At 39.2% G+C, this 17,310-nt stretch overlaps 2 protein-coding genes across 4 annotated transcripts in view; both read left to right on the top strand.

The window, feature by feature from the left end:
- The window catches only part of atp2b1a (ATPase plasma membrane Ca2+ transporting 1a), a 36,874-nt gene extending 32,918 nt beyond the window's left edge, over window positions 1-3,956 (top strand). For 2 of the 3 annotated variants that reach the window (XM_022216812.2, XM_022216811.2), the window contains one exon: window positions 731-3,956. In XM_022216812.2, the coding sequence (XP_022072504.1) occupies window positions 731-1,123 (393 nt within the window). In that variant the 3' untranslated portion in view covers window positions 1,124-3,956. The remainder of the gene's footprint in view (window positions 1-730) is intronic. The other variant, XM_022216813.2, reaches the window with a different exon arrangement.
- Window positions 3,957-6,511: 2,555 nt separating this feature from the next.
- mest (mesoderm specific transcript) overlaps window positions 6,512-17,310 on the top strand; it is a 28,377-nt gene continuing 17,578 nt past the window's right edge. Inside the window, exons 1-2 of the mRNA XM_051950171.1 lie at window positions 6,512-6,655; window positions 6,860-7,049. Coding sequence (XP_051806131.1) covers window positions 6,896-7,049 — 154 coding nt within the window. The 5' untranslated portion in view covers window positions 6,512-6,655; window positions 6,860-6,895. The remainder of the gene's footprint in view (window positions 6,656-6,859; window positions 7,050-17,310) is intronic.

The raw sequence follows: 17,310 nt of genomic DNA, 5'->3' as shown, positions 1-17,310 counted from the left end.
ATACTTACCAAAAAAAAACTACACTGCATCAGGTTTGACTCTGGTTTGTACCCTCCCTGAGACACTGACTCATTCCTGAAGCCACTACTTTACTTCAAGACTAGTTTTTCTCCAAGCACACAGTCAAATGTGTCTCCACCAGGTGCAACTTATTCTGTCTCTCAGAAACACTTTGGTTTTAACCAACCCTCGATTTAAACTGGTTCCGTAGACACTTTCACATCTCTGTAACCTGAAACCTCTCTTACGCTTCGGTTCTAGTTTGAGCATTTGTGCATTAGCATGTTTTACTTTTCCCCCGGTATTGAAACAGTCATTAGATTTTCAGTCAGTATGTAGTTTGAGAAACATGCAGTTAGTAAGACAGAGAGACAAGGATTCCTCTGAATAATTTTGGCTTCACCTGTTTATAAATGAAGCTGGTTTTGTTGCTAACATAATTTCGGTGATGGGTGAGGACAACAAAGCATCAGGTGGTTAGTGTTACTAGTTGTAAAGTTACTACTAGAAATAACTGCATACCTGCACGTGTCGCTGAGAGTTTCGTCCTCACATTTTTGGTTTTGAAGCCCCTTAAACTCACCTATTATTGACCCAGTAAAACCTGCGCCCTCGGTTTCTATCTGCGGTGTTATCCGGGTGTTGAAACAGAAGAAATGCACAAGTATCATTACCGAATGTGACTAAATATGTGCCTTTCCCGCTCCCTGTCCCTTCTCCCTCCCTCCAGATCCGGGTGGTGAATGCATTCCGCAGCTCCATCTCCCTCTATGAGGGGCTGGAGAAGCCCGAGTCGCGAACATCAATCCACAACTTCATGACCCACCCTGAGTTTCGGATAGAGGACTCTGAGCCCCATATCCCCCTCATAGACGACACTGACGCGGAGGACGATGCTCCCACCAAGCGCAACTCCGCCAGCCCCCGCAACGCTACACCCACGCCGCCCTCACCCTCGCCCTCGCCTGCCACCACCGCCGCCCCCACCACACCGGTCTCTCCCTCCCCAAACCAGAACAATAACGCTGTGGAGAGCAGTAACCACCTCCTCCCAGAGGGCCCCAAATCAGGAAACCCCTCGGCCCCGGGGAGCCCACTACACAGCCTGGAGACCTCCCTTTGATCTGATCCCGCTCCACACGTCACCACCTCTTTTCTACCCGCCACCAAGGAGCTCAACTCAGACAAAACGAAGGAACACTTGGAGAGGAGAGACGAAGGGCTAGACGGAGAGCGGAGTCTTGTGTGAGCTCGGCTTGGGCTGGACTAAAAGAACAGGAAACATTCAGAGGAATGTATGGCTTGGTGTGGATTCTTTGGTCTTCTTTTATTTTTATTTTTTTTTGGTTCATATTAATACCCCGCTGCAACACAAGGACTCTGTCTTCACCCCTCCCTCCATTTGTTTTTCTCGGTAACAAGGGGTGATTATAAACTCAAATTGAAAGTGACCTGTTTTTATTCTATTATTATTATTACTATTATTTTAAATGAGAAGGGGAGGTCCTCCTCCTGGCTTGAAGATCGTCTGTAAGAATTTTGAAAGAACCTTTAGCTTCTCTTTTATCTGAATGGTGTTGTATATTTATCTCTTTGGCCCTTGCTCATTCAAAACTTATTTCTGCTCCATCGGCTGTTAATATTTTGAGTTATTTATGTTTTTGGAAAAAAGCAGGTCTGTTTACAAAGTTTGTAGATACTTTTTTTTCTGTTTGTAGGCGAAAGAGCTTCCTGATGTATGATGCAGAAAACTGGGACAGAATTAAGGAATGAATGAGAGGATTATTTCAGATACTGCTGTATTTTCAGGAAAAAAGGGTGTTTCTATTGAAACTTAACTATTTTTGCCTGCAAGTTTTATTTGTTATATATTTGTAGATAAATATAGAACCTTCTAGCCAAACCGATAAACACTAAGGCTTGTATAGAAAAGAGGTCCGTCAGAAAGAGGTGTTTTCACAGGCGACGGGGCGGGAAAGACAATTAGGGCCTCTGTCCACTAACATTGCTATAAATATTTACTTCTTCCATTTCTTCGATAGTTTTCATGTGCACAAAACCTTCTGGAGTTCTGGATTCTCTTATGTTGTGTTCAAGAATTTCCACATGTTGAAAGGTTCAGTCATTAAAGGGAGTTTAGAAATTATCCAGGCCCGTATTTAACAAGCATCTCGCCAGGAGTCGTGCTGGAAGTTGGACGAGGAAACAAAGTTTTGCCTCCGAGGAGTCAGGCATGAGGTCCTTATGAAGCCTCCTACAGTCTCAGCAAGAAGTAGAAGTTCTCCTTTTAGATTTGTGGAACCATAAAATGTCTTCTCGTGGTAGTTGATGGAGATAATTTCATGCAGGAAAGAGGACGCAGCTTCACTTGTGGGTGTATGACGAGCTAATTTATGCATGTTAAGGCTAAAAATGTCTTTCTGTTTTTTTATTTTTACAACTTTAGTTCCAACTAGCGCTGTATTGTGAGCTGCTACACCAGTGCGTCTATTTATTTTTCACTAAGACGTTCATATAGACGAAACATGAATGTGCCTTGGCTACTATAATAATTTAGATGTTCTTGGTCCCATCATTTTACCGCCTTCAGGAAACTTCTTACTGATAAATTACTTCTCCAGCTAAAAACAGGACCAAATAAGCCTCATTCTTAACATTTTGGGCTGGTTAGGACTGATTTCCTCTCTCTGGATGCTTGATAAATATGGACCTTGGTCATCTTTTCTTTTTTTTTTTTGGTTGAAAAATGGTGCATTTTATTTCTATTTTTGTTTTTCTCCATAAAACGTTAGCCCCCTGCCAATGTACAATACTGATATTTGTTTACTCAGGCATAGAAAGAGTATTTAATTTAAAAGGAATCTATAAAGAAGAGAACCTTTTAACTTCAGACTTTGTGTATTTAGATAGCAAAACATTGTCTTGGTCAAAAAGCAAGTGAATTATTTTCATATTTCATTCTCTTTTAAGCTCACACTAAAATTTCATTTTACTCCTCCGATTTCAGGTTTGTTGGCATTTTAGAAATCAAAAACCAAGGGGGAAGAGAAATCATTTTTCCCCCTTTAACCCTGTCCATAAGACTCCTTTCACTCTAAATAAATGTTGCTGCATTTGGTTTGTTTGTAAAATATTTTTGACACCTGATGTACTGGAAACGCTAAAGAATTGGACATGTGCATTTTTCAAGAATAAAGACTAGGCATACACTGGTATCTATCTGCACAGGGTACTTTATTTCATAGCGTTCCTTGGGGGAAAAGAATTTTGATACAAATCGTAATTTAAAAAAAATGTACCTTTGTATTTTTATGACAACACTGATGATACCTTTCATCGCACTAAACCAATTTTGGATGATTTGACACCAATCGCGCTACACGGGGAGGGTTTTGGCCACTAAAAATGTGTTTTTGTTCTGGAATCTTCATCTCAGGGTGCAAATGATGTGAAAGAGAACAGGCCTCTTTTAGTTTGCATATTAACACACTTAATTAAACGTTTGGGATGGTGCTTGCCAACCACACGGGATAAACTGCAGATTCTTCCTGCAGACCACCTGGCCGACTTCACCTGTCGGGCCGTGGACAGGGAGGGAGGCGGAGATGTTAAATCGCAGCGTCCACTGAGGGAATGGTTTGTTTTCCTTGTTTTACAGACGACAAAACAGCAGCTAGGATTGCATACAAAGTGAGAAATTTGAAAAAAAAACAAAAAAAAAGGCAAGAGGAATCCATGTGAGGAGTTTGTTCTGTAGCTTCTTCCTGTAATGGGAATGAATGTTTTTCCATCTGTTTTATGGATTATTATTTTTTTATCTTTTAACATTTGGAAATAAAAGTACTTCATGTCTGTTTATCTTGAGCATTTTAAATGGATATCGTGATTGGATTTACATTTGAAACTTGTCGAGTAATGTGTATGGTTTTTAAAAATAAAAAATGTATTTAGCCTAACTGCAGGGCCATGGTTTTCATTTGTCGTGCGGTATTTGTTTTCCGATAGCTTGTGCACTTTAAAACGTGGAGAGTGCAGAGTGTACAAGCAGACATCTTGCAGAAAGGAGGATTTCCTCACTAGAGAGCAGCTTTCTGTAGACCTGAATAACTGCCAAATGTTACCATTAGATTGTAGCTGAAGAACGGCTGCTAAATTGGTATTGAATAAATCCCATCCCCGTTTCTTTGTTTTTGTTTTTTTGATAGATTTTTCTCCAGCTATCTAAACTAACTTAACTGGGAAGCTTTTAACATTCAGGTTTTGCGGCCACAACACAGTAATTTCTTCTACTTTAGTAGGAGTCACTGCTCTGCTTTGTGTTTTTCTTTAGAGATTTTCTGACCATTCAATATTTAAAAAAATTTCCTGAAAGCATGCTTCAGTGGAAAATATTTGGTTCAGCTCTCATCCAAGCTGCTTCCTCATTCTGTCTGACTGGTGTGAACTTTCAGGTGCTTATATTCACCTCCAAATTAAGGTGTGGATGTTGGTGAAACCGCCCAGAGAGGGATGTCATTATGGCATTGTAAGTGCGTGATAAATGGTCAGTTTAACATAGACAACCGTGTTTAGTCTCTTCTATATAGAGGTCTGTGCACCCACCTGTGCATTGGATTGCCCTGCTTGTGTTTTGGTGTTTTATCCTCAGGGTGAACCAGTTTTTGTCTTATAGTTTTTGCTGGGTCTGAAGTGCACCAGGATGTTGTCCTTGGAGGAAGTTTTTTCCATCCTTGGTCACATATTTTCCACAACAGATGCAGTATTCAGTGGCGTCCAGTTTGACAGTTTGGCTGTCGATCAGGCAGATACAGAGTCGGACTTTACCTCCACACAGGTTGCCAGTGAACATTGCACAATGGATGCTTTGTAGGGGATGTTTGGCACAGCTGTCTCTCCTCCAGCCAGGCCAGCTCTAACTTTCTCTGTGCAGACGTGAAGCAGGTAAATGTGCTTGGAAAGCTTATTTACAATATGCAGCTTTAGGGCAGCAGTTCAGCAATGTGTATGGCATAATGTTTGGGTGTATGTTTTATTGTACATTCAACACAAAGGAAAAGTTAAGAAATTAATTCCTTTTATCTTCTTGGTACAGTGGCTAACAATTTCAGCATACAGTTAAAAATAGCTAAAAGGATATTGACGGGACATTGAATTTATATACATACAAAGAGAAAGTGCTGATGTCTTTAATAGAACTGTTGATAAAGTGAACAGAAGCAATGAACAGTGTGCAGACTCTGGTTTTTCTGTAAAACATTTAACTTTGAAGTGTGTTACTAGACTAACAACTCATTGAAACTCTTTACTTGACATATTTATCCAACAGCGTACTTTTCAGTTTTAACGAATAAAGTGACAGTGTGTGGAGGAAAGTGATAGGAACCTGTCTTTTTGTTATATTTGAACAAACAAGCATTTAATCTCTTTAAGATCTGTTTAAATCTGTCGCCGGAGTCACAGGCATCCCAACCTCCACACAACTTTTTAGTGAGATCTTCAGACCTTCCTGAAGATGTAATTTCCACCTAATCTGAAACTCCTAATTCTGATGTTATAGATCTGAATGTGTGATCAGAGTAGGGCTGTAATTACTTTCCCCATGAGGCTGCTCTGTTTTTTATTTATTTATATCATGGAAATAGCAACAAAATGGCAATTTTATTAGTCACTTTTTAAAAAATATCTTGTGTTTTTTAAAAGGCACAGCTTCAAAAGCTATTAAATTTTCAGATGAATTGGCAGGATGTACTCGTCTTTTCACAGTACTGTAAATCCACTGCAAAAACCTAAATCTGCTAAGGAGTAAAATACCTTGGCTTTTACCAACAATAAACCCACTCTGTATCAGATGCTTTGTACTAGATGAAATAAGGGCTTCAGCTAACATTTATTTTCACCCTGAATCTGGAGGTAATTTTCTAAATTATTCATTAAATCACTATAAAATGTCAGAAAATTGTAACAGCAAATCTCATTTTCCCAAAGCCCAAGCCAGCAGGTTTGGCTAGAACACAAGAGGAGTCAGCGCCTTTACATCTTAATAATCTTTAGTTTACATTCCAGGTTACACACACACACACACACACACACACACACACACACACACACACACACACACACACACACACACACACACACACACACACACACACACACACACAATTACAGTATGTGACTATTTAAAATCACTCTGGAACAACACAGACGAAAAAGGAAATTCATTAAAATGGAAAGGTAATCAAAAATTTATTCACAAATAAATGCAAGATAAATTAAACAACATGCGAAATAAAACAAAAATGATCATATAAATAAAAACGGGCATAATGCGATGTTGAATTATTTTAGTTAAAATCCATTTGCACTTCCAGACCGGCAGGTGGCAGGACACCCCTGGTCCTACCGTCTTCTGTCAGCTCGTCGAAGATCGTGTAATAAAACAATGAGTTACTTGCTCTTCTTTAACAAACACCACAACCAATCAGTGGCGGTATACATTATACGAGCGCGGAAGTAGCAGCGGAGTGCGACGTCTTCGTATTCACGTCCTCTTCGCAAGCAGTCGCTGTTTTCCGCTCTAGGGGAATTTCCTCCGCAGTAATGGATCCCAAACACAGGGCGAAGGTCTGCTAGTGACAGCTCGCAGCATTTTTCTGTAAGTACACAAACTACAGCAACTGCAGTGTGAGTTTCATGAAGAAAACACAACGCGGAACCAATACGATGGACGGCTACAGCTAGTAATGAGATCTGTAGCATTTTTAGCTATCTTACTGTTTAACAGTTAACTTAGCCTTTACTTCGGTGTTGTTAAATAGAGGTCTGTGCATTGTGCTTCTTGACTTGTGTTGTCTCACAGAGGCAGGAATGCGACTCCCCCGCCGCTGAGCTCAACATGAGAGAGTGGTGGATCCATGTGGGTCTGATCTGCATCCCGCTGGTGGCCGTTTACCTGCACATCCCCCCGCCTCAGCTCTCACCTGCCCTGCAGAAGTGGCACAACGCCGGGGAGGTCTTCCACTTCAGAGGCAATAACATCTTCTACAGAGGTGACACGATATTTTAAATCCTAACCAAAACACGTTCGTAGACAGACTCAATATGTGACTGCCGAAAAAGGATGAGTTCTTTGATCAGGGCTGTCAACTCTCAGGCTTTGACAGTGAGACACACGCAACTCAGTCCCTTCACACGCTCTCACGACACACTCCAAATATCACACGGGTAAAAAAAAACATTTAAAAAAAAAATTGAAGAGTTTATTTGCAAAAACAGATAACTCCATTTTTTAAAATAAATTTTCAGAAAACTTTTATTTTGATTGTTTACCTGAGATAATATCAATCAAACTGAAGTTGAGTGGATTTGACTCTAGAAAAATACATGACAAAATAGAGAAAAAATAAATTATTATTGTTACTATTATTATTATTATTGTCTCAATTAAACAATAAAAAATTAATTTTCTGAAAATTTCTAAATCTGTTTTTGCAAATAAACTCTTCAATTCCACTTTGCTGTTATGGGAATATGTAACCTTTGGGGAAATCCAGTTCACGTTTTTACTCCAGAGAACGTCAGGTTTGTGAAAATCAGGTCTGCATTTTCCGTCCTACACGCTCCCCAGTTCATTGTGCAGCTGTCTGGCTGGCTGTCTCTGATTGACCACCTGTGTTTAAAAGCCTGTGTGTAGCGCTGCCCGGGCAGTGGCAGCTTTCCGTGGGGCCACTGCTCCCCTGTGATCTGAAAAATTTTATATTATTCATTTCCGAAATTTGCGTTGGAAATTTACGTTACTGATACTCCGATTTCCGGCGCTCCTGAATGCAACTTCGTTGTCCGACTGCAACTGAATGCACCAATGACGTAGGTTTGAACTTTTGATTGTATTTAATTTGGATTTGAAGAAGCTTTGAAGATGTTTTCTGATGCCGGAGGAGAAGACGAGCAGCTTTGTAACTTTGAGGTAAGAAGACTATGCCCATTTCTCAGTACTCAGTACAAGAACTGTCTGTACTTGTGTTCTCACGTACTCGTGAAACATCATCATGGAGACTACATCGGACCAGACTTGTGTGCACAGATATGAATCAGTAGATAGGACCGTAGATATGAATCAGTAGATGGGACCGTAGATATGAATCAGTAGATGGCATAGGATTTTGGTGACACTACAGTGTATCAGAGTAAAGTTACTGAATATTTGTGTCTCCCTTCGCTGTTGCAGCAGTTTTGCAGTTTGCAGACAGTCCCCGTGCACTCCATAGACACCAATGATAGACCATAAACCATAGATTATTATGTGGTTCAAAATGCACAAAATGGTAGGATGTTGCCTAAAATTGTCATGTATGATATGTGGTTCAAAAAATGTCAAAGTGCATTATATTGTCAAAGTAGTATGTCGTTCAAGAAAACATCAGAGTATAATATGTGGTCTACAAAATGCCATAGAATGATAGTTCATTGCACAAGTAAAAGTATAGTAATTTTTAAAGCTGTTCAAATTCTTATATGTTGCCAAAAAAACAAAAAAATGTCAGTAATATGTCAATGAAAAAAGCCTATAATATAGCATGTCACTCTAAAAACGTCATAGTATAGCCTTTGGTCCACAAAATGTTGTTTTGTCTCGGCTGTCTGAAGTAGGTGAGGAGCAACACAAAAATAGTCCAAACGCTGGTTTCCAGAGGATTAGACGAGTGTTTATTTGAAAGAGTAAGTTTACAACAACACAGCATGTGAGGGGGTTAAAACCAAATAGGTGTTAGTAAAATAAAAATAAACAGAACTAAATGTGAACTTCATGTTGACATTTATGGGCATTCCAACCAGGAACAAAGTAAAGGATCATCAAAATGAAAAAAACCTCTTCCTGTTCACCTCTTAAAACCCCATAACACACTGCAGTAGCACCCTAAACTAAAACTAGCAATGGGTTCCCTGTTTTCCTTTCTGAACAATTCAAAGGTTCCTCTCTATCTCCCCACACATCCACCAACCACTGGAACACATCTCCAAAGTTCTGCTGAAGCTCAGCTTCCCCTCAGAAGACGTGCTGCCAGATGAAGGAGCCTTTTGAGAGGCAGCCGGCATCATGATTGGACGGTACTTTGGTCTGATCCAATCCAGCTTCAGCTCCAGAGACGGCAGGCAGGACAAGTCAATGGAGGCCGGGTGGACGAAGGCATGCAGCTGAGTACAATCCAGAAAAAAAACAACAGAGGAGTGCAGCAGCCCAGGGAACTCACTTCAGCAGAGTCTGAAGCCTTCCCACTTGATTCTCTTGGAGAACTTCAAATGTATTTTAAACACTATGGAAAAATTATCTTTTAGGACTTGTTCTTGTTCTTAGTGTTTTTAAATTTCAACTTCATTGCTCGGCGCTTTGCACATCCATTTTAATGTCTATGTTGTGTTTTGTCATGACCCCGTTTGTTTGGAACTCAGTGTTATATTGTATAGTTATATTGTCTAGTATATGTCCCTTAGTGTTGTTTGTCAGTGCCTCAATGTTGTTTTGTAATGTTATTTAAGGACAGGTCTCTCTTGAGAATGACACTCACTGTCTCAATGAGATTACCTGTATAAATAAAGACTAAATAAAATAAAAACAGAGTAGCATAGTGTGTCTCTTAGAAAACATCATATTGTAGCCTTTGGTATGAAAAAAAGCCATCAACTCCAAGATTTTAAATACTTTCATTTACTGCAAATGAATATCTCCTCCAAATGTCTCCCTAATAATCACTATCAGCCTTAAAACCCCACAAAACATCCCTATATATACTTGACCACACTTGGTACAGTTCGGTTCCCCCTTCTATAAATCTGCTTGGAATCTTCCACTTCCTGTTTGTCAAAGTGGCCTTCTACCTGGACAGATTTTGTTGGAGCTCATGCAACAAACATTTTGGGTAACTGCACTTTAATATGAACGTATGACACTGAATTAGAGTCTGTTTTAATGAGACTGAGTTAAGATGTGTAGCTTTGTCATTAAATAGGAAATTATTTCTCAGAATTGACAGAGAAATGTCTGAAATGTTTGCTAGGTTAGCGTCCCACATGTTCTTTGGCTCAGCTGAAGCTAACTCTCTCCAACTTCTGGATCTGTTGAGATGCTTGTTGTTAAAATATCTTGCTAGAAGTGCTGAAGCTCAACGTCTGAGATGTTTGTTCAAAATAAGCTTATTCTCAAGTCTTATCTGAACTGTCTTCTTTTGTTTGAACTTTCCCTAAGCTTAGGAGTTAATGATAGATCAGCACATCCAGACTCAGTCTCATTTATGTAGAGATTAAACTTCAGTGTCATTCATTGATGTTAAAGTGCATTTTTTTCAAATGTTTGTTGCCCCAAACCAGTCCAGGTGGAAGACGATGTGAAGAGAAGCTCCAGAGGATGAATATCACACACTTACGTTGGAAATAAATTTCCTTTAATTAGACATTGTCAATGCAAAAGTTGGATTTCCATTTAATGATGTTCAAAACCTTGAGTGTTTAGTTGTTAGTTTCTAAATGTTTTTTGACACTGCCCCAAAGATTAAAACCTTCTATGGCTCACAAGCTGCAACAATTCACACATTATCAACTGCACTATATTGCCAAAAGTATTTGCCCCCCATCCAAATAATCAGAATCAGGTGTTCCAATCACTTCCATGGTCACAGGTGTATAAAATCAAGCACCTAAGCATGCGGACTGCTTTTACAAACAGTGAAAGAATGAGTCACTCTCAGGAGCTCAGTGAATTACAGCGTGGAACTGTGATAGGATGCAACCTGTGCAACAAATCCAGTCGTGACATTTCCTCGCTCCTAAATATTCCACAATCAACTGTCAGCTGTGTTATAAGAAAGTGGAAGTGTGTGGGAACGACAGCTACTCAGCCACCAAGTGGTCGGCCACGTAAACTGATGGAGCAGGGTCAGCGGATGCTGAGGCGCATAGTGCCAAGAGGTGGCCAACTTTCTGCAGAGTCAGTCGCTACAGACCTTCAAACTTCATATGGCCTTCAGATTAGATCAAGAACAGTGCACAGAGAGTTTCATGGAATGGGTTTCCATGGCCGAGCAGCTGCATCCAAGCCATACATCAAGTGCAATGCAAAGCGTGGGATGCAGTGGTGTAAAGCATGCCGCCACTGGACTCTAGAGCAGAGGAGACGCGTTCTCTGGAGTGACCAATCGCGCTTCTCCATCTGGCAATCCGATGGAGAAGTCTGGGTTTGACGGTTGCCAGGAGAACCATACTTGTCGGACTGCATTGTGCCAAGTGTAAAGTTTGGTGGAGGGGGGATTATGGTGTGGGGTTGTTTTTCAGGAGCTGGGCTTGGCCCCTTAGTTCCAGTGTAAGGAACTCTGAATGCTTCAGTATACCAAGACATTTTGGACAATTCCGTGCTCCCAACTTTGTGGGAACAGTATGGAGCTGGCCCCTTCCTCTTCCAACATGACTGTGCACCAGTGCACAAAGCAAGGTCCATAAAGACATGGATGACAGAGTCTGGTCTGGATGAACTTGACTGGCCTGCACAGAGCCCTGACCTCAATCTGACAGAACACCTTTGGGATGAATTAGAGCGGAGACTGAGTGCTCGGCCTTCTCATCCAACATCAGTGTGTGACCTCACAAATGCGCTTCTGGAAGAATGGTCAAAGATTCCTGAAAACACACTCCTAAACCTTGTGGACAGCCTTCCCAGAAGAGTTGAAGCTGTTTTAGGTGCAAAGGGTGGACCGACATCATATTGAACCCTATGGATTAGGAATCACTAATGTCACTTACGTTCATATGTGAGTCAAGGCAGGAGAGCGAATACTTCTGGCAATATAGTGTATCTTTCTGACTAAACTAAGATCAAAGGTGAAAAACTGCCTGATTCCTGCATCATGAATGTAAATCTTTTTGGTTTTAATGACAGTAAAGTGAATATATTTTGGTTTGACATTTTATAAACCAAAACAAGAAATGAATTACTGGAGAAAACAATCAACAGATTAATGGACAAAGAAAATGTGTTTTCCAACATATATGGCTGAATTTCTACAACATTACAAGATACATACAATTTTAATTAAATTTTATTTATATAACGTCAAATTGTCTCAAGACGCTTTATTTTTATATTTTTTGTCATATTTAAGATATGAAAAAGTAAGAAATTTAAACCTCTTGACTAATCCAATTTATTATTTGGTTTTCAAGAGACTAATTAACAACTAAAATAACTTTCTCCACTAAAACTAATAAACATGAGGTCAGATAGAAGGAAAAGTTTTAAATCCTGCAGTCCCACGATGAGAAGAATAAAGTTTCTCAACACAAACTAAATTTGCTGGTGGATTCCATTAAAGTCCTAATAAATGGTAATAAAGTGTGACACTAAAGGTTTGTGGTACTAAAAATCTCAAAGTAAAGATATCAAGTTGAACATCTGGATGGAGGTTGATAAAAGTTGACCTTCCTTCATTTCTCTGGAGCCGGCTCCATGGATTTTAGGGATGGTGGTTAAAAACCTGCTTTTCTAGTCGCTGTTAAAAGTCACTCCATCCTCGCCGACTTCAACACCTCTTCATGACAAGTTCTTCTGCCTCCGACCTGGTGGAAACTCGGGAAACCCGTCAAGACTCGGACTTTCGAAAAACTCGTCGGGCGGGGGAAGGTGTGGTGGGCGGTGGGGGAGTAGAGGGGGACAGTGGGGGGAGGTGAGGGGGTTGAGAGGGGAGGCCGCCACCCACCTCCCTTCCTACTCTCCGCCCTGACTCCACCCAGACTCCACCCAGACTCCGCCTTGGCTCCACCCATGTGGTCACTTGGAAACTACGATGTCAAAGGGACGACGAAATTATGTTTTTTTTATGTGATCTGTAGCTCAGTGAGTTAAGGATTTGCCTATGGAGCTGCAAGTCACCGGTTCAAGACCAGACCCTTCTTAATTTTTTTGAAAAACTTAGACAAAGAAAGAAAAATACCAGTGGTGAGTCTTGAACCTACTACCTTCTGCTTGGTAGTCTCTCTTCTTACCCCCTGAGCTACTTGCTCAGATACTAATTCTTCTTTTTTTTGCGCATTTATCATCTATTTTTTGCAATTTTCGAGTTTTTTTTTAACTCGAGTCTCGTCTCGAGCGTTTTTCTCAGGAGGTTGGACTTCAGCCTTTGTGCTGGAGGGTTGAACCCTCAGATCCAACACTTTCTAAAGCCTTGAGACCTCCCAAGTCCTCAGGACCTGAGCTTTCACACAGTCTGAGGGCTGAAATTTTCTAAGTCCCACAGTAGATCTCTGTTAGATTTAACTTTCACACAGTCCAAGGACTGATTTCTTTGAAGTTCCTGAGTAGTTCCCTGTTAGTTTGAGCTTTCACACAGTCTGAGGACTGAAATTTCCTAAGTCCCACAGTACATCTATGTTAGGTTTACCTTTCAGACAGTCCAAGGACTGATATCTTGGAAGTTCTTGAGTAGTACTCTGTTAGTTTGAATCTTCAGACAGTCTGAGGACTGAAGTTTTAAAAGTTTCTCAGTACCTCTCTGTTAGTTTGAACTTTCTGGTTAGCAGAAGCCTTAAAACTTGTGACCATGAGTCTTAATTTCACATTTAGACCATCCATCTGAGTTCTTCTCAGACCTTCACCTTTGGGTTCTTTAGAAATCCTTAACAAATTTTGATTATCATCACTGAACAGTAACGTTTGTGGAGATCAGAAGGTAACATTAGTTTGATAAATGCCTTCAACTACTAATAGACTTTATCTGGAAAGCAGTTTTCTGAAATGAGTTCTTCATAAATCTGTCCACAGTCAAACCATGAACATAGAAAGAGGAACTGTTTGAAGAAACAACTTAATGTTTTCATTTCAGGATAGAAAACACTTTTAGACCTTTATCTGTTTTTGCTCTTTTTGATCATTTTATTGTCTCCTCTGTTTAATTTGGTCTTCTAAAGTCTAACTGGTGTCTTTTCAAATGTTTTGTCTTTAGTTTGATTCTTCTTAAATGTTTAGTTTTGCTCTTTTCTCACCTTTTATTCTTTTCTAATGTCTGATTTGATTTTGAAATGTTTTGTCTTTTTAATGTTTATTTTTTCAAATGTTTTATCAGGTTGTTTGAAAAATTTCCTTTTCTTTCCCAATGTTTAATTTTCCGATTAAATCTTTAAGGTTTTTCTTTTTAAATGTTTTACAACCTTTTAATGTTCATTTTTCTTTTTAAATGCTTCATTGTATTTTCTGCTTAATTCCTTTTTAAAGTTTTGTCTTTAAGATTTAATTTTCTCATTAAACATTTAATTTTTTTAATTAAATGTTTGGTCTTTTTAAAGGTTTAATAATCTAATTAAATGTTTTGTATTTTTTAAAAATGTTTAATATTCTTCTTAATTGTATTTTTTAATGTTTAATTATGTAAAATATTTCATCTTTAATGTTTAATATTTTTGTTTAAAAATGTTAATTTAAAATTACCTGTTTTGTATCTTATCAAATTTTATGTTTTGTCTGTTTAAAATAATTTAATTGTATTTAATGTTTAATTTTCTTTTTAAAAGTTTTATTGTAATAAATGTTTTTTCCTTTGCTTTTTGAATGTAGTTTATTTCTTTAAACTTTTTCTGTCAAGACTTTAAAGGGGAACTCGTTCGCGAGATTTTGGAACAGCTGTTTTCCCCCACCGGTATTTTGGCGCGAGCTATCGCGCGATTTCGGAACGAGATTTGCTTTCTTGCGTCCCAAATTGCCCCATACTTTTCGCTAGCTGAGCTGCGAAGCTGCCAAGCTGCCTGCCTAAACACTGGAGCTACGTCGAAAATGAATTTCTCCATCACTCACATGTATGAAATGACATGAAAACAGACCCCAGGTTGAAAAAAAAAAAAAAAAAAACAAAGTTCCCCTTTAACCCTCACCTTAAAAATGAAACAAACCCTTAAATCACAATAAAAATACTTCTGTTGTCACAATTATGATTTAGTCAGTTATTCAGTTTATCAATTCAACTTTATTTGTTTAGAACCTTTCACACAGATCACAAAACTAAAGCAAAGAGAAAAGCTATGCTAAAACTATGATTAAAAATCAAACATTTTTCAAAAAAATATTTAACATGATAATAAAATGTGTCCAGGGGATGGAGGGAGTCTTCTTGTGCTCACACTGTAAATCACTTAAAATAGAAACTTGATATTCAGTTTAAGGAAACTACAGACTGCAGAGCGACAGAAGAACCAACAAGGTCTCCTGTTTTCTCCTTTAGTGAGTCGACTCTTCTGGTGCTTTCAGACCAAAGAACTACAGACTGTTCACAACCTGCTCAAACTCTTTGTACAGGCCCTCACCACACTGGTCAAAAAGGTTTCCTTCTCATTTCTACTCTGAAGCTCACCTTCTCCTGTTCAAACTGCTAACAGATGTTTCTGCTGCTCCAAAGTCTGGTCTCCAGAACTTCCTAAAAACTCTCAAAGTCTCTTCTGCTGCAGGTTGCTTTGTAGAACTGTTACAGAAAAACTCACTAAACCACATGGAGGGACCACAAGATAGTCATCCAAATGAAACCATACAAAAACCAAACTAGCACAACCCAAACACAAAAGTCTCTTGCAACCTACCAGAGAACCTCTTTAAACAGAGAATCAGGACAGGAACTCTTACCTTCTGGACAACCAACACTGGTTCACAAACAAGAATACAGAATGTGTCTGACCAAAAACCTCTAAAGACTCACTACAGCCAAGATAAAGACACAACTCAGCTGCACCACATCCACTAATCACTGCACACATTAGCACCGTAAGCCAACTGTGGCAAAAGAACCACATTTACCAAGACAACTATCCAGTACAAAGCCCTAAAACACCAAGAAACACATTAAAGAGGATTTTACTGCTGGAAGCTGCAAGCCAATGCCTAAAGAACAAACTAAAGCAATGGAGCCAAACCTGGTTCAATGAAGAGAAGCAAAGGAAATGTTTGACTGCAGACATAAAGCAGGAAGACACTGAGCTGCTCAGGTGTTCCTGATAACATCAAGCAGCCACCTGGACAGCCAATAGGAACACAGCTTACTGGAAGTCCAGGGGGATGGCTTAGTGAAGGAAATTTAGTTTAAAGTTGAAGCAGAAAGTTAACAAAGAAAGTTGAAAACCACCTTCTATACCTGAAATCTCTGAGTTTTCACACATAGAACACCTGAACATGTCAAACTGGTTTCAGAGTAGAACCAGCACTGTAAAAACGTCATAGTATGGTGTGTTGCTCAATAAACATTACCACCGGCTGTCTCGGGTTGCCGAGGAGTGACACAAAAACAAGACCAACACTGGTTTCCAGGGGGTTAGGCGGCTATTTATTTGAAAGAGTAAGTTTACAACAACACAACCTGTGAGCAGGAAAGTCACAAAGTCTGTCTTTAGTTCAGCTTAAAATATTAGTTTTTGTCTTTTTTATTGACCAAACTTTTCAGGAAGTAGATGAAGAATAATTAAAGCTCTCATGTAGAAGCCCAACTTATTTTGGATCCTTGTGGAGAGTTTAATCTTAGAGTTTGTAAAGCTGTTGAGTTTTTAGAGTCACATGGATTGTTTTGACATTTAATAGAGAGTTTAGTGTCTGATTGTAATTCTGTTCAGTGAATGGATAATTTCAGTTAAGAAGATATGTTTTATTTTTGCTTAAGCACTTTTTATTGTTTAGTTGGGTGATGTGGTCAACTTGAAGCTGCTGAGTGTGTGCATTAAAATCCCCCAAGACAAATGTTACAAAATGGTTGCTGGAGTTATATATTTATGGAAAATACTGAAATGTGTTATGCACATCCAGCCACAGAACTTTCATCCATATTTTACATGAAGAACCATTTTCAATACTGCCTGCCCTTGCTCTGTTTTTTTCCAGATTTTTTTAAGCTCAATGTTTTTTTTATTATTAATGTTATCTCTATAATAAGATTTTAACAGGCAAAAATGCTCTTAAATTACACCAGAATGCAGGAAATAGGATCAATAATTTTCAAAATTAGACCCCCTGTCAGCATCCCACACAAACCAAATCTCACTCTAAGATCTGCTCCCAAGTTGGCAGCCCTGCATTATACAAACGCTCTGTATTGAACAGTATTTTAGAGTTGTACAACATAAAAGACAAGTACAACATAAGATGGCAAACATCCCACTTGGGGTCTACACTCACCGGCCAGTTTATCAGGTCACCTGTTCAGTTGTTTGTTATCACGAATAGCTAATCAGCCAGTCACATAGCCACAACTCTGTGCATTTAGGCATGTAGACGTGGTCAAGACAGCTTGCTGAAGTTCA

The sequence above is a fragment of the Acanthochromis polyacanthus genome, chromosome 1, assembly GCF_021347895.1.
Source record: "Acanthochromis polyacanthus isolate Apoly-LR-REF ecotype Palm Island chromosome 1, KAUST_Apoly_ChrSc, whole genome shotgun sequence".
NCBI classification, from domain to species: Eukaryota; Metazoa; Chordata; class Actinopteri; family Pomacentridae; genus Acanthochromis; species Acanthochromis polyacanthus.
This window is presented reverse-complemented; position numbering and strand designations above follow the sequence as displayed.